General features: G+C 39.0%; 1 protein-coding gene across 3 annotated transcripts in view; it reads left to right on the top strand.

Annotated features, from left to right (window-relative positions):
* Positions 1–27418, top strand: part of LEPR (leptin receptor) — a 1381011-nt gene that overhangs the window by 931160 nt on the left and 422433 nt on the right. For all 3 annotated transcript variants that reach the window (XM_044085570.1, XM_044085571.1, XM_044085569.1), the window contains exon 6: positions 25705–25850. In XM_044085570.1, coding sequence (XP_043941505.1) covers positions 25705–25850 — 146 coding nt within the window. The remainder of the gene's footprint in view (positions 1–25704; positions 25851–27418) is intronic.

The following is a 27418-nucleotide window of genomic DNA, read 5'->3' on the forward strand; positions in this document are numbered from 1 at the left end:
GGATAAGATGATCATGCTGATAGAACAAGGTGGCTTGCAATTACCTGATTTCCAGGGATAGTTCAGAGCTACACAATTAAGTCTCTTATCAAAAGCAGAAAGCTATAAATCAAAGTGGAAAAGGGTAATGTTGAAGCAGAGATTAAGTACAAGAAATAGGAAGGGAGTGTGGTTTTGGAAATAAAATAACAACATTCAGAATATTATATTCATAAATTAGCAGAAAGTATTCTAAGAACTAAGCCAGCAAATAGGTATGAGTGCAATTTGGGGTACAGAGGATAGGTAAGAGTGGCTGGAATTTACTGGAGAAAACATAGGTATTGGGAACAAATAACTAGAGTGGGTAAGGTAATAGACTGTGAAGAGGCCAAGAAGACACTGGGACTGCAGGTTACAGACTACCTTCCCTATCAGCGATTGATATCAGAGATATAGATATAGATAGAGAAATCCTAAATGAAAGATCAACAATGGTAGAGTTTTGACTCTAAAACAAAAGCTGCTGGTAAAAAAGGGATAATTAGTAGGGCATATAAAGTATTGCACAATAGCTGTAGGAATCAATCAGAGGAGGTTAGAAAAGATTGGGAAGAGACTTGATAAGCAATTCACAAAAAAAGAGTCGGAGGGCATATGTATGGCTCCCAAATATGCAACAACATCTAGAAGATTTATGATTTTTGCCTGGATGTATTTGTGTAGGTATTTTTATACCCTAAGCAGATTAAAAAAATATAAAGTATTATGGAGGAAGATAGAGGTAATGAGGAACATATGTTTTGTGAGTGTATTGAGTTGGCAGATTTTAAAAATCCCCTACAGAGTACTCTGTCAGAAATACTGGGTGGGCAAATGGATGTAACAAAGGATTTTTTTATTGAGCTGGGATACAGGATCGGAATTGCCTAGACATAGTAAGGCCTTGTTAAGTTTAATTCTGTTGGTTGACCAAAAAAAAAAAAAACAATTGCTAGAAACTGAAAATTAAAGCCTAAACCAACCATATTTGAATTATTGAATACTGCAGTAGAGGGAAAAGAACTGGAAGTGTGGTCTTTGGAAAAAGGGTAAAATCAAATTACAGAGAAATAAAGGAAAATATGGGAAAATGCATGTAGGAAAATGTTTTGGAGAAGGCGTGATGTTTAAAGAAAGGCAAGAATTAATCAACTTTTGTAATGTTGGATTGATTATTTTGTACAGAAGAATATATGTGATTATAATGTTTGTAACTGCGAACATGTTAATGTGGTTTGTTTCTGTTATATAAATGTGTTTGCATATGTCACAAGTGATAAATCAATACAGGTATTTGAAATGCCACATAAATGGCAACATTTTAGACAGGGTAAGAACCCTTTTAAACTAAAAATTAGATCACACAAGCCTATATAACCTGTTTAGAAATCAAAACATCTTTATTGAAAAACAGAGAGGAGTGCTTTCACCCTTAAAAGAGCATTATCAGATCTAACAGGGGTCCAGGGAAGTAAATAGTGTGAGAAGAAATAGCCAGCAAATTGTTATGGCTAGGCTTGTATAGGCCCTAGGGCTGATAGCCTAGTACCAACCTATGAACCTATGAACAATGGTCTATTTCAACTCCACCAATTAGTGTACTAACCATGGTAACCCATATCTGCCTCACACTGTTTTATCAGCCAAGCAGTGAATCACATGTTCAAACATCTGCTTATGAGTCTCAGTAAACACGTGAGCATGGCAAAAAATCAGACTGAAGAACTGTACTTGGGAATATTTTGTATCCAATGTCAGTAACCGTAGCAATCACCACATGTTATACTATATAAGACATTTTATATGAGTTGCAATTTAAGTTCCTAATTCTACAGAGGTGACCATTACATTTAAAGTCCATTCAGTTACTCTATCTCACTGAATGCATTTTTTTGCCTGGGACAGCTAATTTCAAGTAATTACTTGCACCAGTCCTGTCATTCTGTCTTACCAGTGTTAAAGATTGTACTGCATTTTATTTTTACTTCTTTTATTTTTCTGTCTGTTTAATTATTTCATTGCATATTGTGGTCTGTGTCTCTCTGTAGTTATGTATTTTTCTATTAACTTGTTTCATAAAATACTGTGATCTCTCTCTGTCTCTGCAGTTAATGGGGTCTATTGTGTTTCACTTCATTGATATTCAGTTTTAAACTCTTAGCCTAGAGGGGTTCTCTTTATTTATAAGTGTTAGTCACATATCTTTGAATTTATTACTGCTCAATATCTGAGTTTTTTGGCTTCTGCTACATACCTATAAACACCTGCATTACTAGCTGAGTTAAGTACAAACTTGCAGTGTTAACGATTGTACTGCATTTTATTTTTCTGTCTGTTTAATTGTTTCATTGAATATTGTGGTCTGTGTCTCTCTCTAGTTATTTATTTTTCTATTAAATTGGTTCATAAAATACTGTGGTCTCTCTCTGTCTCTGCAGTTAATGGGGTCTATTGTGTTTCACTTCATTGATATTCAGTTTTAAACTCTTAGCCTAGAGGGTTTCTCTTTATTTATAAGTGTTAGTCACATATCTTTGAATTTATTACTGCTCAATATCTGAGTTTTCTGGCTTCTGCCTCATACCTACAAACACCTGCATTACTAGCTGAGTTAAGTACAAACTTGCAGTGTTAAAGATTGTACTGCATTTTATTTTTCTGTCTGTTTAATTGTTTCATTGAATATTGTGGTCTGTGTCTCTCTCTAGTTATTTTTTTTTCTATTTAATTGGTTCATAGAATACTGTGGTCTCTCTCAGTATCTGCAGTTAGTGGGTGCTATTGTGTTTCACTTCATTGATATTCAGTGTTAAACTCTTAGCCTAGAGGGTTTCTTTGTATTTATAAGTGGTAGTCACATATCATTGAATTTATTACTGCTCAATATCTTTGTTGTTTGGCTTCTGCTGCATACCTACAATCAACTGCAGTGCTAGCTGAATTAAGTACAAGCTCACAGTGTTAAAGATTGTACTGCCTTTTATTTTTCTGTATGTTTGTTTCATTGAATATTGTGGTTTGTGTCTCTCTGTATTTATTAGTTTTTCTATTTAATGGTTTCATAGAATACTGTGGTCTCTCTCTGTCTCTGCAGTTAGTGGTGGCTATTGTGTTTCACTTCATTGATATTCAGTGTTAAACTCTTAGCCTAGAGGGTTTCTCTGTATTTATAAGTGTTAGTCACATATCTTTGAATTTATTACTGCTCAATATCTGAGTTGTTTAGCTTTTGCTACATACCTAAAATCAACTGCATTACTAGCTGAGTTAAGTACAAACTTGCAGTGTTAAAGAATGTACTGCATTTTATTTTACTGTCTAATTGTTTCATTGAATATTGTGGTCTGTGTCTCTCTGTAGTTATATATTTTTCTATTTAATTGTTTCATAGAATACTGTGGTCTTTCTCTGTCTCTGCAGTTAGTGCGGGCTATTGTGTTTCACTTCATTGATATTCAGTGTTAAACTCTTAGCCTTGAGGGATTCTCTGTATTCATAAGTGTAAGCCACACATCTTTGAATTTATTACTGCTCAATATCTGAGTTGTTTGGCATCCGCTACATACCTACAATCAGCTGCATTACTAGCTGAGTTAACTACAAACTTGCAGTGTTAAAGGTTGTACTGCATTTTATTTTTCTGTCTATTTGTTTAATTGAATACTGTGGTCTGTGTCTCTGTGTAGTTATTTGTTTTTCTATTTAATTGTTTCATAGAATACTGTGGTCTCTCTCTGTCTCTGCAGTTAGTGGGGGCTATTATGTTTCACTTTATTGATATTCAGTGTTAAACTCTTAGCCTAGAGAGTTTCTCTGTATTTATAAGTGTTAGCCACATATCTTTGAATTTATTACTGCTCAATATCTGAGTTATTTGGCTTATGCTGCATACCTACAATCAACTGCATTATTAGCTGAGTTAAGTACACACTTGCAGTGTTAAAGATTGTGCTGCATTTTATTTTTCTATTTAATTGTTTCATTGAATATTGTGTCTGTGTCTCTCTGTAGTTATTTAATTTTCAATGTAATTGTTTCATAGGATACTGTGGTCTCTGTGCAGTTAGTGGGGGCTATTGTGTTTCACTTCATTGATATTCAGTGTTAAACTCTTAGCCTTGAGGGAGTCTCTGTATTCATAAGTGTAAGCCACACATCTTTGAATTTATTACTGCTCAATATCTGAGTTGTTTGGCATCCGCTACATACCTACAATCAGCTGCATTACTAGCTGAGTTAAGTACAAACTTGCAGTGTTAAAGGTTGTACTGCATTTTATTTTTCTGTCTATTTGTTTAATTGAATACTGTGGTCTGTGTCTCTGTGTAGTTATTTGTTTTTCTATTTAATTGTTTCATAAAATACTGTGGTCTCTCTCTGTCTCTGCAGTTAGTGGGGGCTATTATGTTTCACTTTATTGATATTCAGTGTTAAACTCTTAGCCTAGAGGGTTTTTCTGTATTTACATGTGTTAGTCACATAACTTTGAATGTATTACTGCGCAATATCTGAGATGTTTGGCTTATGCTACATACCTACAATCAGCTGCATTACTAGCTGAGTTAAGTACAAACTTGCAGTGTTAAAGTTTGTACTGCATTTTATTTTTCTGTGTGTTTAATTATTTCATTGAATATTGTGGGCTGTGTCTCTCTGTAGTTATTTATTTTTCTGTTTAATTGTTTCATAGAATACTGTGGTCTCTCTCTGTCTCTGCAGTTAGTGGGGACTATTGTGTTTCACTTCATTGATATTCAGTGTTAAACTCGTAGCCTAGAGGGTTTCTCTTTATTTATAAGTGTTAGCCACATATCTTTGAATTTATTACTGCTCAATATCTGAGATGTTTGGCTTATGCTACATACCTACAATCAGCTGCATTACTAGCTGAGTTAAGTACAAACTTGCAGTGTTAAAGTTTGTACTGCATTTTATTTTCTGTGTGTTTAATTATTTCATTGAATATTGTGGTCTGTGTCTCTCTGTAGTTATTTATTTTTTCTATGTAATTGTTTCATAGAATACTGGGGTCTCTCTCTGTCTCTGCAGTTAGTGGAGACTATTATGTTTCACTTCATTGATATTCAGTGTTAAACTGTTAGCCTCAAGGGTTTCTCTGTATTTATAATTGATAGTCACATATCTTTGAATTTATTACTGCTCAATATCTGAGTTGTTTGACTTCTACTACATACCTGCAATCAACAGCATTACTAGCTGAGTTATGTACAAACTTGCGATGTTTAAGATTGTGCTGCATTTTATTTTTCTGTTTGTTTCATTGAATATTGTGGTCTGTGTCTCTGTATAGTTATATGTTTTTCTATTTAATTGTTTCATAGAATACTGTGGTCTCTCTCTGTCTCTGCAGTTAGTGGGAGCTATTGTGTTTCACTTCATTGATATTCAGTGTTAAACTCTAAGCCTAGAATTGCCTTGGAATTGCCACCCCTCTTGTAAATTTGTGTTTGAAAACTCCTCCTTGGTCTATCTCATTTGCGCATTCAACCAAGTACAGTGAGATCATATTTTGACTTCAGACACTCTTACCAGTCCCATCTGTTCAGCTCTATCCCAACTCTATTCCAGTCTAGTGTCACTAGTTCATTCCACCTAATACAGAGAGAGCATTTGTGAAGGGCAAGCCACTTTGGTCCTTAATTTTGAATTATCTTCTTTTTCTCCTTTCTCCCTTTCCACTTTCCAAAAAAACAATCTTAGCTTGTTTCCTGTCTGTCCTTTAACTAGTCTAGTCCAGATACATATTTGTTGTAACCAGGACTGTTTATAAGCTTCTGAGCCCCCAAAGCCTTTCTGTGTTCGAGGGAAGCCTTCTAGCCTATCAGTGGGAGTGGTAAGCACTAGGTAACCTATCTACCACAAGAGTGGTTTCTGGCCCAGAAATTTTAGTTTATTGGCCGTTTGGGCAGTTTTTCCATCTCTTTCAACTTTCTGGTTTAAAAGCCTGCATTTGCGCTTGTTTCCAACCTTTCCTGTAACTAGTCTAGTCCAGTTACAGATTTGCTGTACCCAGGACTGTTTGTAAGCTTCTGAGCCCCCAAAGCCTTTCTATGTTGGATGGAAGCCTTCTAGCTTATCAGTGGGAGTGGTAAGCACTAGATAACCTATTTACCACAAGAGTGGTTTCTGGCCCAGAAATTGTAGTTTATTAGCATTATGGCAATTTTTCCATCTCTTTCAACTTTCTGGTTTAAAAGCCTGCTTTTGTGCTTGTTTCCCACCTTTCCTGTAACTAGTCTAGACCAGATACAGATTTGTTGTATCCAAAACTGTTTGTAAGCTTCTGAGCCCCCAAAGCCTTTCTGTGTTGGAGAGAAGCCTTCCAGCTTATCAGTGGGAGTGGTAAGCAATAGGTAGCCTATCTACCACAAGAGTGGTTTCTGGCCCAGAAATTGTAGTTTATTGGCCATTTGGCAGTTTTTCCCATCTCTTTCAACTTACTGGTTTAAAAGCCGTCATTTGTGCTTGTTTCCTATATTTCCTGTAACTAGTCTAGTCCAGATACAAATTTGCTGTATCCAGGACTGCTTGTAAGCCTCTGAGCCCCCCAAGCCTTTCTGTTTTGGAGGGAAGCCTTCTAGCTTATCAGTGGGAGTGGTAAGTACTAGGTAGCCTATCTACTGCAAGAGAGGTTTCTTGCCCAAAAATTGTAGTTTATTGGCCGTTTGGGCAGTTTTTCCATCTCTTTCAACTTTCTGGTTTAAAAGCTAATGTTTGCACTTGTTTCCCACCTTTCCTGTAACTAGTCTAGTCCAGATACCGATTTACTGTATCCAGGACTGTTTGTAAGCTTCTGAGCCCCCCCCCCCAAGCATTTCTGTGTTGAAGGGAAGCATTCTAACTTATCAGTGGGAGGGATAAGCACTAGGTAGCCTATCTACCACAAGATCCATGTACAGATTCTTAGTTTTAGCACTTGAATTTGCTTATTCATGCTCAACACTTGTTCAGAACTTGTTAGCATTAAATAAGCCACAAATTACTACATCACTCAACCATCCTCTTTACCTAGAGGAAAACAGCTTTTGTACATACATTCCCCACTTGCTTAGTGAAAAACAGCTGTTATATTCACTTTCTTCACTTGTCTAGAGGAAAGTAGTTTTTTATTCAGGCATGTCCAAGGGTCAGCTCCCACTGTTCTCTCCTCCCTATCTGATGAATCTGAGCACCTTGGGGCAATGTAGCACTTGCCTCATGTACACAGACAACCCTCTCCTCCTACCACCCAACACCACAACCGGTGAGAGAAGATTATCTGTGTACATGTAGCAATTGCCTCATGTACACAGACAACCCTATCCTCCTACCACCCAACGCCACAACCTGTGAGAGATGCACTTATCTAGCTAAACTGGAGGTAAATCTCTCTCCAACCTGAAGATCTGAACTTGACAGTCAAGAGGAGAAGGTAAACACTTGCACCAAACCTCACTCATCACATAGTCCCACTAAATCTACACCACCAAAATCCACACATAGAAACGCAAAAACGTTCACAGAGGCCCTCAATAATAATCTGCTCAAGCAACAGAGACCCCCAAAGCAGAAACGCAAGGAACCTTCACCTCCCAACACAACCCAAATGAAAATATAACCCACAGACTCAGTGTGCCAATAAACCACAGCCCATAAGGCAAAACAACGTACCCAACACACTAGTCATAGGTGACTCTATATTCAGGCACACTGATGTCCCAATCACCAGGCTAAATAAGAAGGTTACTGTCTGCTGCCTGTCAGGTGCCAGGATCCACCACATAACCCATGCTTTCAGGTCACTCTATAACAGGTACAAATATGACTCTGTCAATGTCCATGTTGGTGTGAACGACCTGAGACATACTTCCCAGGACTACATGAAAAGAGACATGGAAGAGCGCTCTGATCTTGTAGCCCAGGCAGGTATGATCCTATCCCTGAGTAGCTTCCTGCCATTGCCCAGAATGATACAGCAGTACAAGGACAAAATGATTGACTTCAATGATTGGCTAAGCTTTTGGTGTCATTCTAAGGGGATCCAGTATCTGTCTGCCTGGGATGACATACTTGACAGACCACGATGCTTTGCCGGATATGGCCTGCACCTGCCATGCCTGGGATTCTGGATACTGGCTAAGGGTCTTGGTGACCCTATAGTGCCTTTTTTAGGCAAGGTTCAAATTACAAATTCACCACCGTAACAGGAGCAGGCAAGCAAAAACAGAGGGTAATGCTAGCCAATGCTAGAAGTCTAAATCTCAAAATGCACTCACTCGAGGCACTCCTTAAAATGGAGAACATCGATATCTGTGCAGTGACTGAGACCTGGTTCAATGCTCTAGAGAGCACCCCTGCATTCCAGGCTATAACCCATACCACACTTTTCAGCCATCTAACCTGGACCAGAACACCAAAGGTGGAGGTGTGTCCATATTCATTAAGGATATCCACACCTCCAGGCTAGTTGCGCAGCATAATGCAGCCAAGGTTATCCAAGTGCAGCTATCTCAGGCAAAACTGCAATCCAAATTGTAGCTTGCTACAGATCCCCACCATGCCCCAGACTTCACACTCCTCTTTTCTTGATATACTGGAAAATACTAGAGTTCAACCAAACATCCTAATAATGGTCAATTTCAAATAACCCAACATTAACTGGTAAAACTACTCATGTACCAACTCCTTTGCTGACGCTTTCTGGAATTCATAAATTCCAATGCACTTGATCAACTCATCCACACCCCCACCAGGGGCAACAATATCCTAGACATAGTCATTACCAACATGAGTGACTGGTGTTCTACACCTGAAGTCAACTCCTCGTTGGTCAGATCCGACCATAAGCTAATCACCGTAGATATCCGCATCCCACCCCCACACATCAATAAAGAAACCATGGTAAAAAATTTCTCCAAAGCCAACTTCATGCTTCTTAAGACAGAAATGGTGAACTTCATGACACCCATGTAGATGGACAATACAGTTACGACTGCTGAATCCTACACAAATGCACTCTATAAGCACTTACAAGAGTGCATGGATCGTGCTATCCCAAACAGAACCAAAATGCTATCCTCCAAAAAAAGGAAGCCAATCTGGTGGTCCCCTGCCATAAACAAACTCTACAACAGAAGGAAGAAACTGTTGCAAAAGAGAGTAAAATCCCATAAGTGGAGGAGCTCCCTGGTCAGCCTCAGTAAGAAGCTGAGATCCCTTATAAGATCTTCCAAAGCTAGCTACGAAAACAAAATTGTTGCTTATTCTAAGTGCAACCACAAAGCATTCTATAGCTATGTCAAGAATCTCAATGGCAACACCCATATCTGCTATGGGTTACAGCACAACGACATGCAAATTACAGAACCAACTGATATTACCAACATCTTGGCAGATAGGTTCAGTACTAACTTTACCCCCCTCTCACCCCCTAAAGGGCCCATATTTATACAGGAAGAATGCAGAATCCCTGTAATCATATCTATACAGGTAAAAGCTGCACTCTCTAAAACCAAAAACACAGCATCCATGGGACCGGAAAACATCCAAGGCTGCGTTTTACATGAACTTCAGAATGAAATGGCTCCCCACCTAAGCACCATGTTCAATCATAGTCTCATGTCAGGATTTGTGCCCACTGAATGCTGCACAGCAACAGTTATCCCACTCCACAAGGGGGGAGCCACCCACTGATCCTGGGAACTATTGACCTATTAGCCTGATGAGCCTGGTCTGCAAGGCTATCGACTGTATCATAATGGAACTCATAAATAAAGACATTGATAACTTCCAAACACTGAACCCCACCCAGATCAGGTTTCTGAAAGGCAGATCATGCCTTCTAAACCTGATTGACTTCTTTTAAGGCAGTCACCAAAGCCGTAGATGAGGGTAAGGTGGTTCACACAGCCTATCTTGACCTTGCCAAGGCTTTCAACACCATCACACATTCTGGAATTATAGCTAAACTCACTAAACTAGGTATAAATCCCTACATCACAAGATGGATTGCAAACTGGCTCACTGACAGAACCCACACTGTAAAAGTTGCAGACTCCAAATCTGACTTCAAACCAGTGACAAGTGGAGTACCACAGGGTTCAGTCCTGGGATTTCTCCTGTTTGGTATCTACTTCTCTGAAGTACAGGCTAACACAGAAGGCATCTGGCTAATGAAGTTCACAGATGACTGCAAGCTAGGAGCCATAGTCAAGTCCCCAAATAATGTGGACATCCCACAGAAGGGCATCACTGAGACAGATGCCTGGTGTCAGAGGCATGGCCTCAAGCTCAATGCCAAAAAGTGCATTGTCATCCCCTTTTTTAAAAACTCTGTACCCATGAACTACCACATAAATGGCAGTCTACTTAACACCGAATGTGTGATAAGAAATCTTGGGACCCAGGTGGACAGTAGTCTCTCCTTTGATAATCACATCTCCACAGTAGTCAGGAAATCCTTCTCTGTGGCACACCTCATCACACAAGGGTTCTCATCCAGGAAAAAAGAGGTCATTGTTCCCCTCTACTCGGCACTCATTAGACCCATTATAGAGTACAACGCCCCTTTTGTAATGTACCTCACAAGACATCTGTAGCAGCTGGAAAGGAAACAAAAGTACCTCACAAAGAAGATTACTGGTCTCAAACAGATGCCCTACACTAACCATCTCAAAAAACTCCAGCTTTACTCTGCAGCATATCACCTATTCTGAGGAGATCTCTGCCTAACATATAAAGCTATGTTAAAACCCAGAGCTGCTGGACATGCTACACCTAAGGAAATCCCAACCCCTCCAAGCTACATGCTCTAGGGATTTAAACCTTATCACCACAATAAACAGGACATCCTGGAGGGATAGATTCCTGTCCCAGAGACTTCCTATTCTCTGGAACAAGCTACCCATCTATGTCAAGCAAAGTTCTTCATTAACACTCTTCAAGAAAAATCTTGATGAGTGGTTGGGAAATAGGAAATACACCCTGGGGATCACTTCTGTGGCTCTGCTTGACAGGGACACAGGAAATTAACTTTCTTGGGTGGCATAAGCCAGGGAAACTTGTTGGCTAGGCTTACTTAGGCCCTTGAGATGATAGCCTAGTACCTACCTCTGAACCTATGAACCTATGAACCTACGAACCTATGAACCACTTCAGGCAAATACATTACATTTAATGGAGCCAACAGCTTAAATGTATCTGTATGAAAAACTGTATGCTAGCAACAGAGAACTGGTTTTCTCTCTTCAAAAAAAAAAAAAAACTCTATAGATTTAATTGATGTTTCTGTTTTGCTTCTCTGTGTTTTTATATAGCCACCCATATAAACAAAAAGATAACTTATGAACTAAGAAGTGAATCTTACTGATTATACCACCTGTCTTTAAAGAAATCATTAAAAGTAGAGTGGACTAATTATTGGTATGTAAGAAAATAGCACACAAGTGAGGGCATTTATTAAAATAATGGACTTCCTGAGGGATTTGTGAGAATTAATGCATCAGATAGAAAGCCTTCCTCCTACCCCTGAATTTGGAAAAAAATGTACTTTCTGTATAATATTCACCTTAAAGGGCATCATTAAACTTAGAAATGGGATATGTGTTTGTTTTTTTTTTTTACAGGTTGCATTTGTATTTTTCTATAATAAAGTGGTCTATTTTATTTTTATTTAAAATCTTCAAAAACATTTAGAAACATATACAAGCCATATACGAGTCACCAAAGTAAGAGAAACAGGTAGATCAAGAGGCATCTGAAGAAAAAATATGGACATGGGAAAAACAAGAGATTTAATATGCTGTAATATCAATGCAAAGGAAAAAACAAAACTAAAGAGCAGCACCAAAGGTATTTGCAGAGAAATACAGGCAAAGGAATCCTGACATGGAAAACTTTACAATACAAAAAAATAAGAAGACAGAGGAAAAGTAGAAAAGGAGATTAGTAATGGAGAAGTTAAATAAATAGAAACGGAGGCTATGCAGTACCTGCAAAGTGAAGGATTCAGTGTAGAAAATCCAATTCAGAAAGAACCACAACAGAATAGAGCAATAGACATCCAAATTAAGGGGAAACCATTGGAATGGGAAGCAATTAGTGAGGTGCCATATGAAGATATTTTGGAGCCTTCCACAGGAAACCAGTATAAATGTTCAGTTGAAGATGGACAGCAAGGGAAGGAACAGGAAACTGTGAAAACTCTGATGCAGACAATGTTGAGGAGTGATAGGCCAGTGAGTTCTCATATGAAGAGCAATGGCACAGGATGAAATTGAAGAGAATGCGCCACATGAAGATGCTACAGAGCTTTCTGTAGAATGCCTGCAGGAAATGGAAACAAAAAAATGTGCCCACAGTTTAGAAGAAAATGAGCTTAGAGAAGAGTTTCTTGATTTAATAGAGATGGATAGACATATTAAGATTAATGAAAGAAATAGACTGCAGAAAGTCAATAAAACCCCGTCAGAAGTTTGATAAAACACATGAACACAGTAATTAGGACTGCCATAGGGACCCATTAGATACAACAGAAGTAAACAGGATATATTACTGTGCAGCTAAATTAATAACTGATAAGTTCTACCACAAGAACACAGGGTAGTAAGGGAAAGGACATGGATAAATTGAATGCCATCATGGAAGTATCAAATAGAGAAAACTATAGAGCAATTAAGCAAGAATTGTCACTGTTAGAAGAGTATAGAAGAGGGAACAGATTAACAAAAATACTTAGAAATATAAATTTGATAAAAACAATGCACAACAGATCAAAATCTATCATGCACTATCACAAATAACAAACTAAAAATCTCAGCACAGGAGGAAAAACTTAGAAGATACACAGATAAATATAAAGGAAAAGTACAAAATAAGCAATTTATTGATGACCCAAAAAAGTTTTTATAGAGAACTGGGAAACAAAGCAAAAGGAACTGAAAGACCCCCTAAAAGAAGAAATAGATATAGTTTGGAGAAAGTATTTATGAAGATCCTGTGGAACATAACAAAGATGCTAAATGGATAGAATAAGTAAAAGAAAGAATGAGAAGTTTAAAGGTACAGAATATGAAATGGGATAAATAACAGCCAGAGGGATTGAAACAAAGTTAAATAAAGCCTCTAATGGGAAAACACCAGGTGCAGATGCAGTACCTAACTTCTGGTTAAAAGTATTAACATCTTTGCACAAAGATTTAGCTATCAGTAAGAACTATTTATATGCACACTCTGAATAGACACCAACCTGGCTAACAACAGGAAAAGTAATGATCCTACTTAAGAGTGAACCTGCAAGCTACCCTAAAAATTATAAGCCAATAACTTGCCTTCTGACAATGTATAAGCTATACACTGAAACTAATAGAGTTTATCGTCTTTCAGAAGAAAACTCAATTATGGCAGTAGATCAAAAGGGCGACAAAAGAAAGTCATATGGAACAAAGGATCATTTGTTGTTAAATAAAGTCATAGTAGAGAACTGTAAAAAGGGGAAGAATCTAAGTATGGCATGGACTGATTACAAAAACATTTTGGTACTTTCCCACATTCATAGATAAAAGAATGCTTAAAAATATATAAGATACAGCCTACACTGACTGACTACATTACAGTGACCATGAAGCAGTGGCAGACCACTTTGAAATTAAGCCATGACAGCAGAAGCATATCGGCATCAAGCAGGAATGGAAATCAAACCAAAAGTAGATAGAAATCAGGCAGCAACTGAATGTGCCAAGAAACAAAAAAAGAATATAATGTGAAGGATCAGACGAGAAGGCAAGACATGTGGAAAATGCATAAATATAGTTGCAAGTATAGAACACTTCTGGAAGAACCTCGTGTTGATCAGGATCGAATGCAGGAATGGTTAACGAGAGGCAAATTCAAACCAAGAGATGAAAGGTTAATATTGATGGCCCAAGATAGTGGGCTACATACATGCAGGATTAAAAAGTCCATTGAACATGTGAGAGAAACAGACAAATATAGGTTTTGTAAAACCGAATTTGAAACAGTTACACACCTCTTTGCTGGCTGTGACATACTAATGGCAGAAGGACTGTATACTGAAACGCATAATAATGTGGCAAGACTGTTGCACTGGGAATTGTGCAAACATTATGGTACTGAAGTGGCTGAAAAATACTGGAAGCATGAGCCACAAAGCATCATAGAAAATAATGAAGTTTATATCACATGGGATCACCCAATACCAACAAATCAAAAGACAGATGCTAGAAAACCAGATATAGTGGTCCAAGAAAAGAAGACAAAAGTAGTATCCAAGCTGATTTCCACTGCTAATGCCCCCCTCAGACAAGGACAGCAAGGCCATGGATAGGTGGGGTAAGAAAGTCATCAACACTTCTTCCACTTTAGTATTTAGGCCTCTTAATTATCAAACATAAATGACCAAATACCTGTTCTCTGTGCTACAGTCTCTGCATAGAGTCATGACAGAATCTCAGACAGCAGACTCTAAACTCCAAATGCAGTCTGTTCTGTCCAAAGCTATACAAATAGGCAGACATAGCATCAAATGCAGCTATGATGCAGTAGATACTATGTTTAGGGCAGCTGGCACAGGCTCAGTGATTATATGATATGCATGGCTATGGGGTCATCTCATCTGTGAAGACTTCAAATTAAAAGATTTTCTGACAAACCACAGAGGTATTCTCCTTATAGAAGTCCTCCCCTTGGAAGCAAAACTCCATGATTACTTTCATCTCTTCCCCATCCACATCCCTCTGCCCCTATCAAAAAGAATGCCCCTCTCGCTTCTGTTCTGTGCTTCAGACAGATGAGTTCTGACCATCACCAAAGAATGTTTTGACATGTCTTGGGAAAGTGTCCCCTCTCTAAAAGGGAACCCCCCCCCATCCATCTCACAACCAGCTCCATTTGATCAGTCAAATTTTTCTGGATTTGCTAGTGCAGGGCACCATAAATGAAGTACCTTTACCCTTCATAGGAAAAGGTTTTTATTCCAGGATCTTTCTTTTTCCAAGGAAGGAAGGGAGGACAGTAGACTACAGTCCTTGACCTTTCCCTGCTAAACATATTCATGAAGGTGCCTAGCTTCAAAATGCTATTTCTCGATGCCCTCCTGCACTTCATTTTTTCCTCATGCCTTTTTGGTGTCCCTAGACTTCAATGATGCCTATCTTCACATCACTATCTGCCTTTCTTGCAGTAAATTTTTCAGATTCTTCATTGGCTTATCACGATTTTGAGTTTACTGTTTTGCCCCCTGGTCTTTCCACTGCCCCAAGAGTTTCCACAAACTGCCTAGCATCAATGGTAGCCTTCTGCTGCACTCAGGGAATTAAAATTTTCCATTACCTGGATGACCTGTTGACTCCCTGATTCCTCTGCTGCCCTGCATCAAGAAAGAGTTTCTCTGGTGGGAAAAACAGTTTTCTGTCAACCTATGCCTTCCCTTCACCCAAACCACTCATAACCAAATTCTCCTCACAGATGCCTCAGACAAGGCTTGGTGCTTGGACAGGATCTCACAAAGTACAGGGAAAATGGCCCTCCCCTCTCTTGAAGGAAGATATTAACCTGAAAGAAATGGGGGTCCTTCTGTAAGCTCTCCAAACTTTCTCACACCTTTGGAAACCATACACTCTCCTGATGAGCACAGACAATACCAAAATGATGTGGTATATAAACAAACAAGGAGGCACAAGGTATTACCCCCTGTGCAGATTGGCACAGGAGGTTTAGCAAACTGTCACTTAATTGAACATGACCCTCACAGTAGCTTACATTTCTTCTGTACAGAATGAGTTTGTGGATTCTTTGAGCAGGGACCTTGTGGACCCACACGAATGGACCCTAACACATATGTCTTCAAAACAATAATACATCATGGGGCACTCCACAGATAGACCTGTTTGCATCTCCAGAGAATCACCAGCTTCCATGCTTCTGCATTAGGATCCCATTTCCTGTGGCCTGAAGGACAGTCACATTCTCATAGGTTCATAGGTTCATAGGTTGGTACTAGGCTGTCGGCCCTAGGGCCTATCCAAGCCTTGCCAAACAATTCCCCAGGGTGAATTTCCTATCTCCCAACTAATCGTCAGGGTTTCTTTTGAAGAGGGCCAAGGAGGCGCTCTGCTTGACATGAATGAGCAGTCTATTCCGGAGTATGGGGAGTCTCTGGGTCAAAAACCTATCCCTCCAGCATGTTTTGTTCATTGTGATGACAAAGTTTAGATCCCTGGAGCATGTGGCTCTAAGGGATTGAGATTTCATTAAGTTGAGCATGTCCAACAGCTCAGGATTTGACATGGCCTTGTATGTTAAGCAGAGATCGCCTCTGCGTAGACGATATCCCACAGAGTATAGCTGGAGTTTTTTTAGATGGTCAGCATAGGGCATCTGCTTTAGGCCTATGATTCATTTAGTGAGGTATTTCTGCGGCCTTTCCAGCTGTTGCAGATGTCTTGTGTGGTACATACCAAATGGGGTGTTGTACTCTATAATGGGTCTAATGTGGAATGAGTACAGTGGGACAATGACCTCCTTTTTTCTGGATGAAAAGCCCTTAGTGATGAGGTGTGCCACATAGAAGGATTTCCTGACTGTTGTGGCAATGTGGTTATCGAAGGTGAGATCACTGTCTACCTGTGTCCCTAAGTCCCTCATCACACTTTCAGTGTTTAGTGTACTGCCACCTATGTGGTAATTCATGAGTACATGGTTTTTCCCAAAGGGGATAACTATACATTTCTTGACATTAAGCTTGAGCCCATGGCTCTGGCACCAAGCATCTGTTTCTGTAAGGACCTTTTGTAGAATATCCACATCATTTGGGGATTCAATAATGGCTCCCAGTTTGCAGTCATCTGCAAACTTTGTTAGCCAGAGTCCCTTAGTGTTGGCCTGTACTTCAGAGAAGTAGATGCCAAACAAGAGCAGTCCCAGGATTGAACCCTGAGGTACTCCACTTGTCACTTGTGTGGAGCTGGATTTGGAGTCGGCTACTTTTACAGTGTGGGTTCTGTCAGTAAGCCAGCTGGCAACCTATCGAGTGACATAGGGATTTATGCCCAGCTTAGTAAGTTTATCTATGATTCCAGAGTGTGGGATGGTGTCGCAGGCCTTGGCGAGGTCCAGATAGGCTGTGTGGACTAACTTACCCTCGTCCACAGCTCTGGCGACTGATTCGAAGAAGTCAGTCAGGTTCAGGAGACAAGATCGGCCCTTCACAAACCCAACCTGGGTGGGGTCCAGTGTAAAGGCTGCCAATGTCTTTGTTTATAAGCTCAATGATAATGCATTCCATGCCCTTGCAGATCAGGCTTGTCAGACTGATGGGACAGTAGTTCCTGGGATCCAAGGTGGATCCACCCTTGTGGAGTGGGATAACTGTAGCTATGTGCCACTCAGTGGGCACAAACCCTGAGGTGAGACTATGATTAAACATGACACTTAGGTGAGGTGCCAATTTATTTTGTAGTTCAAGTAGTACACAGCCCAGGATGTCATCTGATCCCATGGATACTGTATTCTTAGCTTTGGAGAGTGCAGTTTCTACCTGTGTGGCCGTGATTAGCGGAATTTGGCAATCTTTTGGTATTGAGATGGGCCCTTTAGGGGGTAAGAGGGGGGTGAAGTTGGCACTAAATCGATCTGCCAAGATATTGGCAATTTCCTTGGGATCAGTATAATGCCATTCTGTTGTAGCTCAGAGCAGATCTGAGCATTGCCATTTAGATTCTTGACATAACTAGGATGTACTGTGATTTGCTTTGGAATCTTTGTCAATTTTATTTTCATAACTAGCTTTGGAGAATTTTAAAAAGGATCTCAGATTTTTACTGAGGGTGGTAAGGGAGTTTTTTGCATCCTGGGATTTTTCTCTTTTCTGCAACAGTTTCTTCCTTCTATTGTATAGTTTGTTTATGTCAGGGGACCACCAGATTGGCTTCCTTTTTTGGAGGAGAGCATCTTGGATCTATTTGGGATGGCACGATTCATGCATGAGTGGATGTGCTCGTACAGTGCCTTAGTGTAGGATTCAGCAGTCAAATTTTCAGCTCCTGTCTGCATGGGTGCTATAACGTTTGTCACTTCTGACTTAAGTAGTATGAAGTTGGCTTTGGAGAAGTTTTTTACAGAGGTTTCCTTACTGAGGGGTGAGGGTGTGATGTGGATGTCAAGGGTGATTTGCTTATGGTCAGACCTGCCCGATGAGGGGGTGACCACTGGTGTGGAGCATCTATCTCCCATGTTGGTAATGACTAGGTATAGGATATTGGAGCCCCTGGTGGGACAATGGATTAGTTGATACAGGGCATTGGAATTTATGAATTCCAAGAACCGTTGGGAAAAGGTGTTGGTACCCGAGCAGTTTTCCAAGTTAATGGCAGGGTAGTTGAAATCACCCAGTATTAGGGTGTTTGGTTGTATCTTAATATTTTCCAGTATGTTTAGAAAGGTGTAGTGAGAATCCTGGGGCATGTTGGGGGATCTGTAGCAAGCTACAGTTTGGATTGCAATTTTACCTAGTGTTAGTTACACCTGGAGAATTTCAGATGCATTGTGTTGGGCAACTAGCTTGGAGGTGTGAATATCCTTGGTGAATATGGACACACCTCAGTGTTTTGGTCTTGGTTTGGTGGCCAAAAAGTGTGGTAAAAGTTGTAGCTTGGCATTGCAAGGGTGCTCTCTGGATTCTTGAACCAGGTCTCAGTTGCTGCACAGATATCAATGTTCTCCATTTTTAGGAGTGCCTCGAGAGAGTGCATTTTGAGGTTTAGACTTCTAGCATTGAATAGCATTACCTTCAGAGTTTGCATGCTTGTATCTGTTACAGTGGTGGTTTTGTCATTTGAACCTTGCCTAAAAAAGGCACTATAGGGGTGGCAAGAGCATTAGCCAGTAACCTGAATCCCAGGGGTGACAGATGCAGACCATCTCTGGCAAAGCATCATGGTTTGTCGATCATGTTGTCCCACACAGACAGATACTGCTTCCTCTTTGAATGACACCAGAAGCTTAGCCAATTGTTGAAGTCAATCATTTTGTCCTTATACTGTGGTATCATTCTGGGTGAAGGCAGGATGCTACTCAGGCCTAGGGTCATACCTGCCTGGGTCAGATGATCCGAGAGCTCTTCCATGTCTCTTTTCATGTAGTCCAGTGAGGTACGTCTCAAGTCATTCACTTCAACATGGACAATGACAGAGTTGTAGTTGCACTTGTTGTGGATTGACTTGAGCGCATGTGTTATGTGGTGGATCTTGGCACCCAACAGGCAGTTGACTGTAATTTTCTCCTTGTGCAGTCCAGTGGACAGGAAGTATCTGATATGCCTATTCCTCACTGCCACATATTCCAAAGGTCCTGCTGAAGATACAAAAGAATAATACAGAACTGCTTCTACTGTCTCCTTTCTGGCCAAGACAGCACTGTTTTTCCACCCTATTTCACCTATAAAAGGGAAACCACTGGAAGATCCTGATACAATCAGACTTAATCGCTCAACAGAAAGGTCAGCTTCTACATCCCAACATAGTCTCTCTCAGTCTCACTCTGGAATGGTTGGGTTCTGATCTCGTAAAGACCCTTATTTTCAGACAATCTGGTGCAGGTTTTATGGGAGGCCAGGAAGCCTAATACTAGGAAATCATACATAGCCAAGTGGAAAAAATAAATCCACTTGGTGTCACAGACACAAGCTGGAGCGACTCTGTTCCCCGCTGTACTTCAATATCTCTGTTACATCTGTATTTGGTGTTTGCCTAGTTCTCCATTAAAGCCCATTTGTCAGTCATGAATGCTTGTTTGCCTCTGGATCCTCCTCTAATGTCCAGGACAGAGGTCAAGCTCTTCCTGAAAGGAGTTCAGCATTATAAGCCTCCAAGAAAACCAATTACTTCTCTATGGAATTTTAAGTTTGTTTTGGAAAAACTGACTCTACTGACTTTTGAGTCAGTTTCGCCTACCAACTTAAAATTCTGCACATAGAAAAAATTCCTTCTACTTGCTCTAACCTCAATATGTGAGGTGTCTGAACTCTAGGCACTCATGGCTACTCTTCCCTCTCTTATTTTTGACAAGAACAGGATAATGCTTAGGACCAATCCTTTTTTCATGCCTAAGGTAGTGAATGAACCATCTATCAATCAAGACAATCTTCCATAAAATAAGGGGAAAGAGTGTTATACTACCTAGACATTTACAGACAGCTGAGGTTCTACTTGGACTAAACAAAGACAATCAAAAAAACTGACCAACTATTTGTTTCTTACATGGATGCCAGGCTAGGTCAACCAGTCTCAATGCAAAAAATTGCATTTTGGATACTGAAGGCTATCTCGTTCTGCTACTGACAACATGGTAAATCCATGCCTCCTTGCCTTAAAGCACATTCCACTCAAGTGGTTATCTCTTCTGGTCCTCTTTACAAGGGTACTCATGCCAGGTCCATCTTGGATGCAAAAACTTGGTGTTCCATGCACACCTTCAACAAGCACTACAAAAGTGATACCTTATGCAGGTCTAGAGCTGCCTTTCCCAGATCAGTCTTCTGTGGTCTCTTGGACAGTTCCTCTTCATTCTAGCCATCCACACCATTTTCCTTTCTCTCTTCAGCTGTGAAATCACCCATCTGTTATGAATACTGCAACAGTGATTTCAGTTAGGACATAGCACAACTGTGTAAAAAAGTGACATAACAGTAGATGTCCTACTGATCACTGCTGCAGTATTCCTCCCCTCCCTCACACACACATATATTTCTTTATTGGGAGGGGTCCTACTTGTTCAACCTACACTTCTCTATGACCAGTTTCTTCTCTCAGTTGTCTTCAGGCCATTGTTTTGGAGATAGTCTGAGGATCTCGCTGATACATCCATCCTTATACCCCTATGCACACAAGATGAGGTGATATGTCAGACATATGCTCTCAGGAAGGTAAAGCTTTGGTACCCCACCTGGATGTCAGTGATGATAACCTAGCTGTTATGTATAATGCAACAGTAATCAGCAGGACATCTACTGTTATGGTAAGTTCTTACACAGCTGTATTTTTACATGACTTTTAGCTATCAGACAGACAGGAAAGGTTTTTGATGATGATATATGCAATTCTACAGAGGACCTGGCTGAGTTAATCTACAAAAAAGAAAATATTTTCCAAACTGAATTCTAACTAGAAGATCACACACATTACTTAACCGGAACCCCAAATATGTTTCTTTGCTTTTTTTTTTTTTTTTTTTAATGACATGAGCAACAGTAGCTTAGAGATGAAATTAACTCTTAGTTGCCAAAGGCAAACTGACCAGCACCCCAGTAAAAACCAGAAAGTCATTATTGTGACCATTTATTGTTGTAAGCAATACATCAATTAACTAATCATTTCTGTCAAAATTTACCATTCATATAGCAAACTGCAAACTGTAACATTTTAATACCAACATTTAATACCAATATTACCATATTTCACTTGATGCTGGTTGGAGTGTTGTTCCAGTCAACTCTTTCCACAACAGGGGCCATACGCAGTGCCTCTTCGGTTCCAATATATCTACATATACATACAAATATATACATACATACTGTACAAGTGCAGACGATAATACCCTTCTAGCTTGCCCATATACCAAAATATATATACTAAAACAAATATAATAGTAAAGAAAGTGGAGGAACCAAAAGTGTCCAAAAATATAAATGTATAAATAGAAGAAAGACATAATAATACAAACACTGACCAATAAAAACAAGGCTTAGGAATACATCATAAAAAATAATTAGTTAATTAATGTGGTAAACCTCTTCTCTTCTTGTATTTAAATCCAGGATTTTTATCAGTTTGTATTTAGGTCTGAAGAAGAGGGTTACCTCGAAAGTGCTTACCTTTTTGTTATTTTATTTGTATTAAAGTGTTTTTATCTCCAGCCGAAGTGTCTTTCTTCTACTGACAAACAGGGAATTGTCAAAGGCAGGCCTACGAACACCACCAATAAATAACAGAAAAATCAATAGGTGCAACTGAGACTGTTTATTGTAGTCAGCAATTCATCAATTAACTAATTGTTTGTTTGTCAAAAATTTACCATTCAAATAAAAACTGCAAACTGCAACATTTTAATACAAGCATTTAATACCAACATTACCGTATTTCAACTGATGCCAGTTGGTATACTCCCACCTTCCACAAACGGGGTTATTCACAGTGCCTCCTCAGCTATATTATGCTTCCTGATTTACTCCAACCTTATTTTCCCATTTTATTAATATAGCAAGTATCTGAAATTCAGAAAAGAAAAGGGGGGGGGATAAAAGGGGGAGAAAGACAGGCCACAACGACCCTTCCACAACAGCATGTGCACACACTGTTCCCCCTTCCCCTCTTTTCTGACACCAAGGTTGATATCCTTTCTAGATAGGTAACAGAGGAGATTTACTAACATTTCATTTTCTGCATATGCAGTCCTAACTGTAAATTAAATAGCTCCCACCCCATTTCATTTAAGTTGACTCCATCTAAACTGCAGATGACTGGGTCAGGTTTATTAAGTTTGGCGTGTTCACTCATAACAAAAAACATATCCATGGAAGCTCTCACTCCTCCATAATTTAAAAATCAGTGTGTGATTTCAATCACTGCTGATTTTCGAGCTCTGACCTATGATAGCCTTGGTAAAATGGAAGACCATACTATTATCATATCTGCACTTCTGGTGCAGGATGCTTAAATCAGCCAAAATTTTACCAAAGAGGATGCACTTGGGGACATAAATGAGTTATTACCTCCCAAGTGAATGGTTAATGCATCAGGACTTCTTTTCATGTTGAAACATGTCTTCAATTATGGTAACCATTGTAACCAAGATAATCCTTGGTGGCCTAACTATTCAACTGACCAAAGTGTGGGATCAATTCCAAAGTTCTATCCATTAATTGTTATGGAAGCTCTGTGACTGCTCTGTGGATGACTGAGTGACCAATGGCCAGGAGTGTGGACCTGAAAGGATTATACATTTCTTTATGTTATATATCTTAAGAAAGCATTTGATTTCCATCCACCTGTACACTTTAATATCTCAAACGAATATCGCTTTGTGGCCAGCTCTCCCTATTCTGGCTTTTCTGATTATATTGTTAAAATCTGCAACTAACCGGGGTTGACATCTAGGGTGGTGAAATAACTGTTGATAAGGCTGAACCTCTCCTGATATTTTTAGACTGACAGAGCCCAGTGTACCAGGAACAAGTCTAGCATGTTCTCTTTACATAAATAGCTCAGCTGGCCATAACTGACTTGGTCTGTTTTAGAATTGTTTAGCTAAATTAAAACATGCCTGTTTGTTACTTGCTACATCTGCCCAACAAAGTGGCTGCAATAATTAATTAACTCTAAAAGCCCCAGTGTACATTTATGTGAATAATGTTGCTCAAGTTACCAGTGTGTGGAAATCACTAACTGATTCTCTTAACCCTTTTATTAGCAATGGTAACAACTGAGCCCATAACAGTTTCCTGGATTCTCTGTACCTAACATTCATGTGGCTCCAGGCTTTCTGTAACTGGTTAATAACATAGAGTTTTGCCAAGTCTGGTAGACCAAAACAGCAAGCTAACCATTTAGTGCCCTCGTGCTATGAATTGGACATGAAGATAACTTGGGGAATCTCTCAAAGAGCATCTTTGTAATATGAAGGGTATGATAAAAATCCAGTAACCATTGTCTGACCTCAGTAGGCAGGTTATAAAAAAGGCTTGAATTTTTCCAAAGCTGATGCATAAGATGTTCTCATGAATTGCCTAATACACTGAGCATCATTCTTTGCCAAGAAGCCATATTTGCTGTGGAACCCGTGTAGGAAGCAGTGAGTTTCTGGCACCAAAGTTCAACACCTGAAAATTTTGAGATGGGATAGTCTATCTATTATGTTGTCACCAGTAGAAAAAGTCAGATTGATTTTAAATGGAGTAACACTAGTTGCCTCAATACTGACTGCACTTTGTGAGATCAAGAAGATCTGCTGCTGAGACTTTGAACAACAGTTTAGTTATCCTATTTGAATATGAGTTTTTTATTCTTAAAAACCTCTTGTGTAACCCACCCATACAGGTAGAATCTATAAGACTGTGATGTCCTTCTTAAGTGGCTCAAGCATCAAGCTGGCCATCTCACCAAAAAAAAATGCCCCAAAATAACCACCCATTCCCTTGCCAGCTGCTGCTTCCTTGAAAAGCTGGAGTGAGTCTGAAGAAACCCAATTTGTTTACCATAATGAGACCCCATTAAACTGTTCCAAGAATTTTTCCATAATCTCAAGTCTTCCTTAACTCTTTTTGGGTTGCATATCCAATGGTGTTTCTTCCATCCTCCTCCTCCTCTTAATAAATTGGCTAATCACCTGGTAAATATCCAGCTTGGCTGTATGGCTCTACAGAAAAAGATGAGGGATCCTAAAAGCAACATAATCTGGCTTATTCTGATCTTTGGCCTGCTTAAAAAGACCTCTATATCCAACTGTAACTTTTTTTTATTTTATCTTCAGTGAACTTAAATGATTGGCTGATTACATCAATTTCTAGCCCTTGAAACATGTTGCATTGAGAGTGGCTTGCTATGTTATCTACAGCTATTGAAACTCCCACTTCATTGAAAACTTCATGAAGATGTCTCTGCCTGACTTTCTCTTATGATTAAAAAATCATTAGGGTTCTTTATGAATGCTTGGTTCATGGCCTTTTGCTTCCAATACCATTGTAAAACTGTGCTGAATGTTTCAAAGATCACACAAGTGTCAGAACAGCCCATTGCCATGGCTATGTTGAAATACAGCTATTCTTCCAAAGACCGTCCCAGTCTTGGCTAATTCCATTTTTGAATAGTTAACATTCAAAGTGCAGCTTTGATGTCAAGTTTACCTTGCTATGGTTCATTAAAAGATACATATATATATATATATATATATATATATATATATATATATATATATATATATATATATATATATGTATGATTCACTGGTGAGGACAGGTGTTTTGAGTTTTATTTGTTTGGTTCCTGTCTTGGTGAACCTTTCACCCGCCCCTTTTTTATTTTAGTACCTAAATTGTTAGTGTAAATCTGGTTTCCTCAATTGATATTCTTGAAAGTTGCTGAAGATCCCATCAAGCATTATACTACCAGATCCTAAAGTTATAAAAATTATATTATTTTATTACTGTTGAATGTTTTAATAGCATTTTGTTTTCTTGTATAAGATGTTGACGTTCAATGTTTTTGCTACCTGAAAGGTCTTTTGTACAGTATAAGCCAGTATAGTTTCATATTTTTTTCTGTATTTGCATGATGCATTAAATGGAAAATGTATTACTGGATGAAGATGACAGCAATTTGTGACTTTCAAGTGAAAAATCCAAGTGCTTCTTTTACTTTTATACATGCTCTCTCATACAGTTGTCTGCAATTATGCATACACCTACTCATTTATTCGCTTTTCTATTTTGTTACTTATTTTAAATATGTCTTCAGCATATGTGCCACAAATGTGATTTGGCCACAATGCACCATGTGTTCAGAATGCATATATATTTCACAGCACAAAGATTATTAATCCTAAAACGTGTTTATTCCAGTAAATTACTTGGCTGAATTTCACAAATCTTGATTTGTCATTCTTGTATTTTTACAGACAAGCCATATGCTCCTACAAATTTAAAAACAGAAATAATAAATGAAGGAGACTTGAGAATTTCATGGACAATACCTACACCTGCACCATGCAAGCTCCTATATGAAGTGAAGTATCGTAAGAATTCCACAGAAAATATTTTTCAGGTACACTGGTGGGTTTAATAATTTCTTATGCATAGTTCAATTCCTTTAGTAATGATGCTTTGCTCCATGTAATCTAAAATTATTCCTTGACATCAGTGGTATATGAACTTATATTAAAATATATGGTGTACATATGATGCACATTTAATTGTGAAAGTTTTGTAGCACTTGAAGAGACTGTGACTAGGATTTCTAAACAAAAGCACCAGTGTTGTGGAGCAGGGCAATGCATTATTGAAGGTCATTGAGGGTGGGCTCATGGATACGTGGTGGCATGAATACCTCATAATAATCAGCCTATACAATATTTGGAGGTACAGTTTATAAGCAGAATAGTTAAGCACATCTCTAGTACAGTGCCAGTAGAGTTTAATCTTTGTGTACATTATCAGAGATCAATGGACCATGAAGCATGTGATGCTGTGCTAGTGAGGACAGACCACTTGCTTCCCTCTTACTTGTATACACTAGAGCAGGAAACTGATCACTGGGCAGTAGAATGCAAAGACTTTGCAGAAGTCATTTACCTTCCGAGGCTGGGGAATGGGTGGCAAATGACAAATGTTGCTGCTCAGATGGATAAAAGTTTAGACAAATGTCACAAAGTTCCATGAGAGTGGGCGATATTACAGATGTAGAAAACATTTACTGGCAGGTCAAGAATAGAGAAGGCCAGGAAAGGCTGACAGCTGACAAGAATTTCAAGAAAAAGCTAGGAATAACACTGACAGAAGTGGAGGGATTAAATTGACTATAGATTTGTTATTATTTAATGAATTACTAATTATCTAGGAATGTGATATTTACATTAGGTCTAGGTAATTTGGTCATTGTTGATGTGACATCCTGATTCCATGTAAAAATGGGAATAGGTAGATGATGCTGATACCGTGCATCATATATATATATATATATATATATATATATATATATATATATATATATATATTAACCTTTCTCCCATGTTTCATCTGTAAACATTAGTATCCAGTCCGCCATTCTCTTCAAGTTTCATGTTTGCAGTTATTCTGTGGATGGCAAGCTATTATTATTAGAATGTGATAATGTTTCTTTTGGAGTGCTTCTCCTTGGGTTTCCACTAAAAATGGATCTCAGCCCATAGTACAAACAGGCCAATAAAAACAAAGCATTAGTAAATAACATGATTGTTAGTGATAATCGTATACTCAGATACAGAAGAGATGTGGTTAAAAACAGTGTGCTCTTATCTCAAGAGCTATTTCCTGGGAGGGGGTCTATAGCTTATATAAGTTTGGGTAGAGTGCATGAATCAATGCCAGGCTGGCAAAGATAGGCTAAGACATTCAATCAGTGTTAGGGTATGATAGTGCGGGAAGCATCAAGCATCACTGAGGAAAGGGAAGGACTGTGGTGGTCAAATATGGTTGCCATTGCATTATGACATAATATTTTGGATACAAGTGGTGCACAGGTAGCTGGAGGGTCATGGCTGATGTTGTTGTTGTTGTTGTTGTGTCTTTTGGCTTTTCCCGGTTAGGGGTCGCCACAGCGGAACTCCGATCCACTAATGATTGGTAGTTGATTTT

The sequence above is a fragment of the Protopterus annectens genome, chromosome 10.part0 (genome assembly GCF_019279795.1).
Source record: "Protopterus annectens isolate FY-2018-M chromosome 10.part0, PAN1.0, whole genome shotgun sequence".
In the NCBI taxonomy this organism is placed as follows: Eukaryota; Metazoa; Chordata; order Ceratodontiformes; family Protopteridae; genus Protopterus; species Protopterus annectens.